Source organism: Littorina saxatilis, linkage group LG4 (assembly GCF_037325665.1).
Source record: "Littorina saxatilis isolate snail1 linkage group LG4, US_GU_Lsax_2.0, whole genome shotgun sequence".
Classification (NCBI taxonomy): domain Eukaryota; kingdom Metazoa; phylum Mollusca; class Gastropoda; order Littorinimorpha; family Littorinidae; genus Littorina; species Littorina saxatilis.
The window spans coordinates 14,942,628-14,956,212 of NC_090248.1; the positions used below are offsets into that span (position 1 = coordinate 14,942,628).

A 13,585-nucleotide genomic window follows, 5' to 3' on the forward strand; every position below is an offset into this window, starting at 1 on the left:
CCAAAAGCGACAACCCGCACGTATTTCAAGCCGATGCGGGTCACATAATAAACCTAGTCAGATAAAACAAAAAAACAATAGAGAGAAAAATTACTTAGGTTAGTGCTAAAAACAGTAATGAGTTTTTTTTTAAAAGACATAGTTTGTTCTTTACGTTTGCGTGACTCCACCAAGCCCAGCTGAAAACGGAGTAACAACGAGCCCAGCTGAAATAAGGCGGAACACAGTCTTTTCTTTCTTTAGTTTGGTGTTTAACGTCGTTTTCAACCATTCAAGGTTATATCGCGACGGGGAAAGGGGGGAGATGGGATAGAGCCACTTGTCAATTGTTTCTTGTTCACAAAAGCACTAATCAAAAATTTGCTCAACTGCTTGACTAAAATCTTTACAAACATTGACTATATTCTATACAAGAAACAATTAACAAGGGTAAAAGGAGAAACAGAATCCGTTAGTCGCCTCTTACGACATGCTGGGGAGCATCGGGTAAATTCTTCCCCCTAACCCGCGGGGGGTGGAACACAGTCCCCGGTGTGAAGTCAGTGCAGGTAAATTTATCCTCTCACCCTGAAGATAAGGAGTTCTTTCCCTTACAAGTATATAATTCTTCACAGAAAAAGATAGCTTTATCCATTTTCGCGACTGCTATTATGGCTTACACTGACGTGTTAGTTAGAAAACTATGTTTGGGGTTTTATGTCAGCGAAAACGTTCCGCTAATGTGCCGATTCGTGTTATCATATTTGAAAATCCCTGTTAATTCTCCTAATGGTTTGTGAATTTTCACAGGGACACACATGATTATGAAAGCGAAACTAGAGATCGAGAACTTCCTCTTTAGTCTTTTCAATGTTTGCAGCATCAATCAGATTCTTCAGCACACATCTATGTTTAAGGACACATAAGACTCGAAACATGTGATGTGTCTGTCTAGTGTCTTTACAACAGGAACAAAGTCCTTAGAGTTCCCCAAGAAATGGCGAAGAGCACTTGCAATTTACCATAACGTTCACTCTCTCAGTAGGCCTATTTCTCTTATCGTGAATAGTACAGTTTATAAACCAGCAAACAAGTTTGAGTATATTTTCTTCAATCTTTTAGGTAAGCTAGACATATCTTTGTCTAGTTCTTTGTAATACTGCCAGCACATTAAGGGAGACATCCTGATAAACGACAAAAATGAAATATTTGTGTGCCTTGATGTTGCCAGTGTTTTACTCACTGATGACATGTGTGCTTTGTCTCAAACTCGGGGCATTCAATGTGAAAACATTCGGGCCAAGCAAATCAAGCAAAGGAGAGGTAATGGAAGTTCTAGCAAAGGTGAGTGTGACTTAATTCATTATCATCTCTCTCTCTCTCTCTCTCTCTCTCTCTCTCTCTCTTCACTTCCATCATCCTTTAAAAAGTCATTAAAAAGTTTTAAAGAATGTGTTAAAAACCACTTAATGTCTGAGTAGTTTAACGCCTTTTGATTTACCACACTTAGTATTACGTCAAAGATATGCTGTGCATTGTATATTCTGAACATATTTTTGTTGTACTATTGCTATATGTTCGATTGCTACCAGCTTGTATTTATGATTACCTGCATAGTATGCATTTGATTTTATGAATAACCACATATGTATGCTCTTCATGCCTCATCTTCATCATCATCATCGTCATCATCATCGTCATCTTTATTATCACGTGCTGAAGTTTTCCGACCTCCTTTTGTTGGCTTTTTAACTTTTAATTTTTTAATTATTTAATTGTGTGTCTATGCGTCCCATGGACAGATTGTAAGAAAAGGCGTAGCCTTAAATCTTAATCCTTGTTAAATAAAGTTCAACTCAATTCAATTCTCTCTCTCTTACACACATCCCCTTTGTAATATTTTGATAAGAGTGTGATCATTAGAATAACCACGGGCAAAGGTGGGATTGAAAAAGCACCTCTTTTCTTATGCCATTACACTTGATAATAAAGAATTATCTTTTCTTACTTCATCTCTCTCATTCTCTCTCTCTCTCTCTCTCTTTCTTCCTTCCTCTCCCACTCACTCCCCTGTTCTTTCTATCTCATGCATCTGAAGCATATCCTTTTATTAAGCAGGAACATGTGTGGACCTAATTACTGTGCACAGAGTTGATGCCAGACATTTTCAAGTGATTGAACTTTTTTTACCATCAAAAACACTGCATTCAGCTTCAATATATTGTCTGTACAAAGCAGGAAGCAAAGGGATTTCAGCCCACTCAGTTGCAGAATAGAGAAAACACACTATGACTCAGACTTGATTTTAGTTGTGAATAATAAAGCTTTATACATCCTTGTTTCGATTCATTTTCTTTGCAGATTGCCGTCCGCTATGACATCCTTTTAGTGCAGGAAATCAAAGACGCAGATCAGAAGGCTATGCTGAAACTGCAAGATAGGATCTGGTCGTAAGGATACTTAAAATACCTTTTACTGTACTTGTTGGAGTGAATTTAATATGTTTTGATACAAAATACAAATGAGGAAGTGATATCTATATATATATACGACTTGTGTCTGTCTGTCTGTCTGTCTGTCTGTCTGTGTGTGTATGTGTGTGTGCGCGATGCACGGCCAAAGTTCTCGATGGATCTGCTTCAAATTTGGTGGGCATATTCAGGTACACCCGGGACAGGACACAACCTGGTCGATATTTCAACACGTGCTCTCAGCGCGCAGCGCTGAACCGATTTTGGTTCCACCTCAGCTACCCGGGCCCCCATACCGACACACCAAAGCCAAAGTTCTCGGTGGATCTTTTTCAAATTTGGACACCGTATTCAGCTACACCCCGGACACAATATCATCGATGAGATATTTCAACACGTGCTCTCAGCGCACAGCGCTGAACCGATTTTGGTTTTTCTGTTCATTTCACCATTCCCAGTAACTCTTCCTTATCTTCTCCATGTTTTCAGCGTTTGCCTCCCTTCCTTCGTATGGTGCACTATAGTATGAGGGGGCATCTTCGGATATTCCCGGCGTTCTGTTACTATTTTTAGAAGGTCACCGCAGTGTCCAGAATGTAAATTGGACCCGTAAATTATCCTCACTGTAAAAGTGCAAAGGTCGAATCAATTTATAGCCACGCGAAAAATACACTGTCATCTATCTCTCTATATATATACGGCTTCTCTGTGTTTGTGTGTGTGTGTGTGTGTGTGTGTGTCTCTCTATGTGGGCAACACCTGTGGATTGTTCAGTTCTGTTTGTGATGTGGTCTGGCGGCTTTTGTGTAGTTGTACCACTGTACATAAAGGGAAAGTTTGTGTGCGTGCCTGTATGTGTTCTTAATCTAAGACAAATGTCGCCAATGTTTTTACAGAGTGACGTTAAATAAACGATTTTATCATCATGTAGTTGTATGTACTGGCCTTCCTTTGAGAAGCCATAACAGTTCAAAAGGGCTTAGAGATAAGCTCTAAATTGCTCAATCCTGTTTGAGTGGAGTTCGCCTCCAAAGGTGATTAACACAGTTACATTCGTCGACAAGGATGGGACTCGATATGGTCAGGAATGGTATTATGGCCACTGAATCATTTTCGTGCTGTTCCCATTCCACGAATCTGGGAGGGACCTAAGCTTGGCGGGTCCATTGTTCGGACCCGGCAAAGCCGGCGTACGGCTCTAAGTACTTCTTCCGGGTAGCCGTCTACCCGGCGAAGCGGGTATTCATCTAGTATATATATATATGAGGTTAATTCTGCATCAAATCACTATACATTTCTTGTCTGGTGTGATGGAAGATTCAAGAACATTTTTTTATTTTACTTAATGTGTGTGTGTGTGTGTGTGTGTGTGTGTGTGTGTGTGTGTGTGTGTGTGTGTGTGTGTGTGTGTGAGTGTGTGTCCCTCTCTCTCTCTCAAATACACACACACATGCTCACTCACATATAAGATAGTGACATTTATGTGTCAGTGTTGTTGTTTTTAATTGGAAATGATAAAGTTTTAAATGTTTCAGTGACCATGGCATTAAAATGAACTTGATAACAAGCGACAGACTGGGCCGTACAAAGTATAAAGAACAATATGCGTTTCTGTACAGGTACGTTTTATTGGTAGTGATTTTTGCATGCAAAAATGTATTTTGAGAAAAGCAGTTGTGTATAAATATTATGTGTATGTGACTGTCTGTTTGTCTTGTCTTGACTGTCTTTTTTTTTTAATGTGCTACAGTACTCCCCGGTTAACGTCACTACCGTTTAAGGTCACACCTCTGATAACATCAGTCAGGGTGTTGGTCCCGACCTAAAGCCTTCTTTGTATGACTAAGAAAACCTCGCTTAGCGTGACCTCGGATACGGGAACACCTCTTTTTAGGTGACCCCCGTTCTGGTCTCTAAATGCAGAAGACTACCGCTTAAGATCAAGCGAAACTGAAACGGAAAAAAATCTCCCAATTTTGCGGCCTTGACAGAGGTTTTTTTTCTACATATGACGTCAAAAGAGAAGTGACGCACAAATGTAAACCTCATCAGATTATTTGGCCCGATTATTTTACCCCAAAGAGGATGAGGATGAGGAAATCTTTCGCAAATAAAACTTGGAAAATAGTTCCCGCCAAAAAAGTCGCTGAACCAATCAAAATTGCCAACGAAAACCACTTTGACAGAGTGAGACCCGTGGATGATGACAGATGTAACTGCAGTGTGCCCGCTCCCCTTCTGCAGAGGTGCATGAGGCTAGAATTGACCTCATGTTGTAATGAATGCCATAAGCGATATTTGAGTAGTGCCAAAATAAAAGACATTGTTGGGGCGGGGATGTAGCTCAGTCGGTAGCGCGCTGGATTTGTATCCAGTTGGCCGCTGTCAGCGTGAGTTCGTCCCCACTTTCGGCGAGAGATTTATTTCTCAGAGTCAACTTTGTGTGCAGACTCTCCTCGGTGTCCGAACACCCCCGTGTGTACACGCAAGCACAAGACCAAGTGCGCACGAAAAAATCCTGTAATCCATGTCAGAGTTCGGTGGGTTATAGAAACACGAAAATACCCAGCATGCTTCCTCCGAAAACGGCGTATGGCTGCCTAAATGGCGGGGTAAAAAACGATCATACACGTCAAATTCCACTCGTGCAAAAAAACACGAGTGTACGTGGGAGTTTCAGCCCACGAACGCAGAAGAAGAAGAAGAAGAAAGACATTGTTGAAGATTTGAGATATTTGGTAGCTCTCTCTCTCTCTTTCGTTCCCGCTCTCTCTCTTCTCTCATGGTCTCTGTTTCTGTCTGGTCTGTCTGTCTCTCTCTCACTCTCCCACCCCTCTCCTCTCTCTCTTTCTCTCTATCTTTGCCCCTCTGGCCATCTCTCTCTCTCTCTCTCTCTCTCTCTCTCTCTCTCTCCCTTTCAATTTCCTCCCCCCCCCCCCCCCCTACTCTCTCTCTCTCTCGATCTCCTTCTTTTTAACTCTATGTCTCTCTCTCCGTCTGCTCTCTTTATCTCTGTCTGTCATGATCAGTTTGTCTGTGTCTCTCCTCTCTTTCTATGTCTGTCTGTCTTACCTCACCTCCTCTCTCTCTCTCTCTCTCTCTCTCTCTCTCTCTCTCTCTCTCTCTAATGCAGCTGATGGTCTCTGTGTCAGTGTCAGTATGTATGTCAGTGTGTGTCTCTCTCTGGATCTGCCCATTATTACGTCATTGACTTTATGAGGCCTCAAACTAAACTCTGATCTCCTCGGATAAGATCAATTTTTATATTTAGTCAAGTTTTGACTAAATATTTTAACATCGAGGGGGAATCGAAACGAGGGTCGTGGTGTATGTGCGTGTGTGCGTGTGTGCGTGTGTGTGTGTAGAGCGATTCAGACTAAACTACTGGACCGATCTTTATGAAATTTGACATGAGAGTTTCTGGGTATGAAATCCCCATACGTTTTTTTCATTTTTTTGATAAATGTCTTTGATGACGTCATATCCGGCTTTTCGTGAAAGTTGAGGCGGCACTGTCACGCCCTCATTTTTCAACCAAATTGGTTGAAATTTTGGTCAAGTAATCTTCGACGAAGCCCGGGGTTCGGTATTGTATTTCAGCTTGGTGGCTTAAAAATTAATTAATGACTTTGGTCATTAAAAATCTGAAAATTGTAAAAAAAAATAAAAATTTATAAAACGATCCAAATTTACGTTTATCTTATTCTCCATCATTTGCTGATTCCAAAAACATATAAATATGTTATATTCGGATTAAAAACAAGCTCTGAAAATTAAATATATAAAAATTATTATCAAAATTAAATTGTCCAAATCAATTTAAAAACACTTTCATCTTATTCCTTGTCGGTTCCTGATTCCAAAAACATATAGATATGATATGTTTGGATTAACGCTCAGAAAGTTAAAACAAAGAGAGGTACAGAAAAGCGTGCTATCCTTCTTAGCGCAACTACTACCCCGCTCTTCTTGTCAATTTCACTGCCTTTGCCATGAGCGGTGGACTGACGATGCTACGAGTATACGGTCTTGCTGAAAAATGGCATTGCGTTCACTTTCATTCTGTGAGTTCGACAGCTACTTGACTAAATATTGTATTTTCGCCTTACGCGACTTGTTTCTACTGAAATTGATCTTATCCGAGGATTGGTTAACGTGTCCCTCGGATAAGATCACGATTTTTTTTGGTCCCAAGGGGGGTCACCTTATCCGAGGAGTACTGTAGCCTGTTTGTCCATCTGTTAATGCATCCATCTGTCTGTTTACAGTATATATTATATATATATATATATATATTGTCTGTCATAAAAAGGACAGGTCACATTGCAAACATGTACAGTCCAATGTACAGTTGCACCTGTTGTTTACTTACATACATGATGCTTCTGTAGTCAGCCAAGTCATTATGACCAAGAGAATCTTTCTTTATTTATACAGTGGAACCCTGATTTAAGACTTCCTCCCTGTTCAGACCTTGCTTATTCCGATTATTTTTGGTTCAAAACGTCTATGAATTTGCCCTTATCTGTAAGATTCACTCATTAAGACCTGGCTTTTGTCATATTTTTGTCAGTCTTAAAAGTGGGGTTCGTCTGTAACATGGTGTTGAATTTCAGGGAGGACCGAGGGATTTCAGTGTTGGATTCTTATCACTTTGATGATGGGGATGAGTCCAGCGGTGATGACTCGTTTGAGAGGGAGCCTTTTATCGTCAGGTTTCAGGCCTCCAACTGTGGTCAGTGTATTTGTTCTTTCTTCAGTTTGGCAAAGCAAGCAGTTATTTTGTTGGGGATATGTTTGTAGGAGTGGAGTCAAGTTGATGGTTCATACACGCTTTCATCAAAGAATATTAATGTAATAAAACTCATCAGAACAAGTCCCATATTAATAAAGGTCTGTTAAACTAATTAGCCACTGTTCGTTTGTTTGTGTGCTTGAACAAAGGCCTATCTGCAAGAAGAGAGTGATATATGCCTGTTACAGCTATGCTTCTTCCAAAATATTTGTAATAACCTGTTGCAGATTACGTGTGTGTGTTTTTCTTTCAAAACATAGTATGTAAAATGCTACTTACAGATGGGGTTTTTTTTTACAAACAATTTGTAGTAATTATACCTGTTAGAGGCCTGCTGTTTTCCTGACACAGTTTGTCATATGCCTCTCTTACTCTAAACAAAAGCATTGTGGTTTGTCTGACTTTCAGAAGTGACAGACTTCACGTTAGTGGCCATGCATGCAAGCACTACAGGTACTGTGAAAGAACTGACCGATCTCTCAGAAGTAGTCCTTGACATTCAGCAGACCTGGAAGACGCTTGACATCATGATTCTCGGGGATTTGAATGCTGATTGTAAATATGTACCCAAAAAGGCATGGCCAGGCATTGGTCTTCGTCAAGACACTGAGTTCTGGTGGCCGATCGATGATAATGTTGACACCACTGTGAGACAAAGTACTGACTGCGCATATGACAGGTTTGTTCATAAGAATATGTTCTCATATATAAAACTTGTTTCTCTGTGTGTGTGCCTGTGCGTTGATGATGACAAAAGGCTTCAAAACCGCTGCACTGATTTGGATGGAATACTCTCAGATTATACAACTATACTTAAAAATGGTTTCTTCCCTACAAATCTACTGAAAACAGTGCATCGCATCAGGTGTGCCCTTCTTTCAACACTTCTGGTTGGTAAAAACTGTCACTCTTAATGAAGGGGGAGGCCAGAGAGGGGGTAGAGGGGAGTAGAATAAATTTAGTAGTATGAAAAGCTGTCTGTGGACCAAGTGGATGCAGGGTGTGACAAAAAAGAGGAGATCTAGCTTATGTGTGTGTGTGTTTAAGAAATCAGAGTGTCTGTCACATATGGTTGCCTTCCCTTTCAAAGTCTTCCAAATGCATGCTCCAAGAAGAGGTAATCTTGCAATACTAAATATAAAACAATTGAAAAAACACAACAGAGACCAGTCATTAGTTTTTTCTTTACCAATACTTTGTCAGTTTTGCCCAACTTCTTCACAGTGATTGCCAAAGGAATTACTCTAAATAATTAGATGTCATTAGCAGTTAAAATGCTTTAGCATGAAAAGAGGATATGATTTGTGTCTCACGTCAGTTAACTGTACGTACTGTGTTCTATATTATCTCTGTTCACATTGGCAAGTCCAACTGCACAGATTTGATTTGTTTATCGATTGAAATTATAACTTTATTTATTATATTAATTGCATCATTGAACGCTGAAGAAGAAGAAATTATATTGATTGAAATATTGATTATTGAATGTACCAAACCTGGTTACTGTTCTCTTTTTGTTTTAAATGTTTTCTTGATTTGTTTATCAGGTTTGTCGTGTTGGGTGGGGACCTGCAAGAAGCAGTAGTGCCTGGCACTGCAAAACCATTCAACTTCCAAGCAAAGTATCACATGACGGAGGCTGAGGTAAGAATTAACGCCGTTGTTTTTATTTTAAATTTTTTTTTAATTGGCCAGAATTTGTGCGACCTCTATCCTCTGAATGTCAGAGAAGTGTAGTTTTCCTTGTAAAGTCTACAAAATCGAGTTTTAAAATTGTTGATATGTTTGGAACGGTCACACACAAAATTCTAGGGTTAGGAGAAAAAAATTAGGGTTGGTCAGGGAATCAGAAACATTGACTTTTTTGGGGGGCCTTGTGAATATGGTGTCTACATTCAATGGGATTGCATTTCTGCTTTGAAGCTTGAAGAATTAGTAAATCAATTTGTTCATTCAAATTGAAAATCCTAATTATAACTGAAATTTTCATAACAGATTCAAGAATGATTGCATTGTGTTCTGTATCATTTCCTGAAATCAGAATGTGATCATAATAATTATCAGAAAATGGGTCCTATGATTGCATCCTTCGCAGAGACCAGCTGGACCGGTCTTTGGCTCATCTAGTCTCCATCGATGATGATTGATCCTGGTTTTCAGTGTTTATCTAATTGTTTCATATTTTGTTTACTTGTTTTTAACTGTACAGGCCCTGAAAGTAAGTGATCACTACCCCATAGAACTGGAGCTGCAAGAAAGATATGAGAGAGAAAGCACCCCTGCAAACAATGGGGATGAAGCCAGCCGTGCCAGCGGACACACCGGGATTCTGGAAACACTGCGACATATATTTCAAGGAATTTTAGGATCATTCTCCAGGCAAAAGCCTGGATCAGAGCTGTGATACTTTGTTCAGTCAGGGATAACTGTTAACTGTTATTTTGGAATTTGTAATTTTATTTTTGCAATGTTTTGCGTTATTTGTTGGTGTTAATAGTTTGATGGTGACCTAAGGCAGCACTGTTTTTGTGTATATTGATCTGTTGTTTGAACATATTTCTTGAGGTGGCATCTGTCTATATAAAACAGTCCTTTGCACAAATCTAATCTTTTGTGTTACAGTGGAACCCCCCTTTTAAGACCCCCCACCCCCCCCCCCCCCCCCAATTTAAGGCTCCCTCCTTTTTAAAACCATGTTTTATCAGACTTTCTGTTCATAACCTCTATAAAAAATAATTACCCCCATTATAAGACTTTCTTCTTTTTAATACCCAATTTTCTCAGATTTTTAAGGGGGGGGGGGGGGGGTCCACTGTGTCTGTTGTTAGAACATATATTTTTTATCTGATATCTGTGTCACATTCCATCCTTTGTACAAATAAATCTGTTGGTATTTAGCAAATTATACACTTTTCCCTTTTTGGAATATTTACGTCAGGAAAGATTTTAACTGAGGCTGCTATCCTTGAGAAAAGCAGCATGATCAGGCTTGCACTGCCTGTTTCTTGTTCTGTATGTGTTGCAATGATTATTGCATAGATATCTAATTGAGTGTGCATGTATTGATGTTTAAAAGCCAGACAAACATAACAATAATCAAACAGCTTATTTTCTCTTTCAAAGTATCATGCGTAGTGGTTGCATTAAAAACATTTACTTTATTCATTCTTTGTGAGCAGATATCAAAACTATTGTTGTTGATTTTGGATCTTGAATTAATATATTGCAGGGAACTTTTTGTTTGTTTGTTTTACTATGACAGCATACCTGCCCAGGCACAGTGCACAGTCCATATCGTGAGAACTCACCCTCTCAGGTCTGACCAGACTTTACATGGGATAAGACAATCCCTCCACAAAGATGAACAGCCTGGATAATGGAAATTTTTGAGGAACTAATTTTGTAAAATCAATTCATCAAAAAATGTGAACTCACGGTTGCCAAGGTGTCAAATTTGGGTATTTTTCCATGTGGAGGGCTGGTCTTCTCCCATGTAAAAGCCTGGCCAGATCTGAGATAGTGAGCCAAACTATTTTCACGAGGAGAGGTGTGCCTTGAACACTCAAGTGACAGGGCTGGATCTGGGGGCCCCCCCGCGGGTTAGGGGGAAGAATTTACCCGATGCTCCCCAGTAAGAGGCGACTAACAGATTCTGCTTCTTCTTTTACCCTTGTTAAAGTGTTTCTTGTATAGAATAGTCAATTTTTGTAAAGATTTTAGTCAAGCAGTATGTAAGAAATGTTAAGTCCTTTGTACTGGAAATTTGCATTCTCCCAGTAAGGTAATATATTGTACTACGTTGCAAGCCCCTGGAGCAAATTTTTAATTAGTGCTTTTGTGAACAAGAAACAATTGACAAGTGGCTCTATCCCATCTCCCCCCTTTCCCCGTCGCGATATAACCTTCGTGATTGAAAACGACGTTAAACACCAAATAAAGAAAGAAAGGATTGGGGGGGGGGGGGGTTCCTGAAACCCCCCACCCCCCCCTGGCCATCCGATGTACCTCTCAGAGAAAAGAAAAACAACTGTGGACTTTTTAAGCTCTTCCCCCAACTCCCTTAGTTTATTTGGTCTTCTAAAACTATTTCAAATTATGAAAATGTGTAATTTTGATTCCCAGTTGCAAGGAAAGACCAAAAAATGACCTCACTAATGCAACATTTTCTCAGGTTCTGGGAGGCTTTGCCCCCCAGACCCCCCAGCGGGCTGTTGCCCCTGCACCCCACTGGGGCCTCAGTGGCCCCTGCCTCAGTTGGACCCCCCCCCCCTCCCCCTCAAACGAACTTGGTCCGGCCCTTAGTGGCCCAAACAGGAACATGGTGTGTGACCATGTTCAGTCACCCACCATATTTCTTTACTGATATAGGCTTGTTGAACATGCTGATTTACTATATGCAAGAAAGATGTTCCTGACATCAGGGAACTATTCTTAATTAGGTACAAATAAAAGAAAAAAATATTTTGAGTATTTTCCTTTTCTTTTTTTCTTAGTGAAATGTATATTTCAATGGTTTTGTGTGGTCTAATGGATGCAAAATCATGATAATTTAATAGTTTGTTGTCAGAGAGAGAGAGAGTGATTGATCTTTCATACTAAAAAATACAGATTTCAGGCAGATACCTCTTGCAACTTTTCCTCGCTAAAACTATGGGGCAGTTTGTGCAAAGAACACGCACATGCACAAACACACACACATTACATGTAGCAAAAAACAACAAACACACTCACGCGCGCATGTATGTACGCATGCACAGACACACATACACACACACACACACACACACACACCAGATGCCTAACAGGCAAACCTAATATATGTTACAGTGGTACGTGTGATGAAAGGACACCCTTGGGACCAGCTAAAAGTGTCCCTACATTGCAGGTGGCCTGTCATGACAGGTATATTTTGGTAGAGATAATAGACGAAGGGACTCCAGGATGTGTCCTTTTAAGGGAGGTGTCCTCTCATCGGAGAGGCCACACATCGCTGGTACCACTGTAATACATATTATATATATATATATATGTTGATACTTGGCTAATAATACAACATTCCAAATTACAACTAAAGAAATTAGAAAGCAAGAACAAGCAAATAAGCAAAAACATAGACAAGAGTGGAAACAAGTGAAGGGTAAGGGTAAAATACTGTAATAATGCATATGAGGAGAGGACCTACATGTCTTTTCACTGCATACATATTATCTCCCTTCCTCTCTCATGCAACCCAGAACAGGCCTCAGGGTTTTTGCCAGACACAAGCGGATTTGTTCTCCATTTTACCATAGTGGGGAGTGTGTGCATGTTGCGCTCAACACTTATGTCTACGATTTCATCCCAAGTGACAGGCAAATCTCTCTCTCTCTCTCTCTCTCTGTATCTCTCTCTCTCTCATCAGTATGAGAACATTATCATTTTACACCAAACTATAGTATTGTGGGGACGAACTGAAATCCTTCAATTGAGGAGAAATCCGCTGAATACCACGGCTCTTGTTTCTCATTGCTTAAAATCTCTTCTAAATATAACTTAAGCGAGAAGCCAATGAATACTTCGGAAACTGAATGTCACTGGATTTATTTCAAGTCTACTTATTAGAAACGATATCCCTGTGCCCCCTTATGTTAGTCTGAAACCTCAAGGTTTGTCCGTTGTATTGTGGGCGAGTTGTATTGGGGTAAACATTGATATTTACTAGCATCACATCAGAAATGAAATGCTCTTCCTGTTGACAGCTAAAATAACTCCAGTTGATTGTCCCCGGCTGGGCAGGTCTTACTTATAATGCCTTCATTCACTTTCAGCTCTTTCTCAAACAATTGTTTTTCTAGCAATGGCACCCTTGATTCTGATACAGTAATAGCAATAAGCAGAAAAGGCCAGCCTTTGGCTTGCAACAGATATTGTAAATATATACATACTGGTTTGTGTTCATAACATGTAAGCTGTGGTGTGAATGGCATTTTGTGTGTGCATGATTTCAACACTGTACATAGGCAACACCCTCAGTAGTATCTACATACATATACACCGTCATACACACCATCAACATTTCCCCACAAACACACCCCACTTTTTGTTACTTCTCTCATTCTGACCTTTTTATCACTTTAGGAGAGGTGTTGCTATTGAAAAAGAAAAGTACAGGTACTGTGATACCATTTCTATATATTGTATGAAGCAACTGATTTTTTGGTCAAATTAAGTTTGGGTTTTTCTACTCATTGTTTTCTATCATTCCAAAATTTAAAAACTCACTAAAATAGAATGTTTTTGATCTAAACATTAAAATTAAAATCCCTGCATGTGAAAGGTTTTTTCTCCATCTTTCATAATA

General features: G+C 39.8%; 1 protein-coding gene across 1 annotated transcript; it reads left to right on the forward strand.

Moving 5' to 3' along the window:
• Positions 1-543: 543 nt before the first annotated feature.
• Positions 544-10,029, forward strand: LOC138964053 (deoxyribonuclease-1-like). Its single transcript, XM_070335934.1, has 7 exons — positions 544-1,323; positions 2,341-2,429; positions 3,986-4,069; positions 7,067-7,185; positions 7,654-7,924; positions 8,793-8,889; positions 9,455-10,029. Exons 1-7 carry the CDS (start codon positions 1,180-1,182, stop codon positions 9,647-9,649), a joined length of 999 nt encoding a protein of 332 aa, XP_070192035.1. The 5' UTR covers positions 544-1,179; the 3' UTR covers positions 9,650-10,029.
• Positions 10,030-13,585: the final 3,556 nt, after the last annotated feature.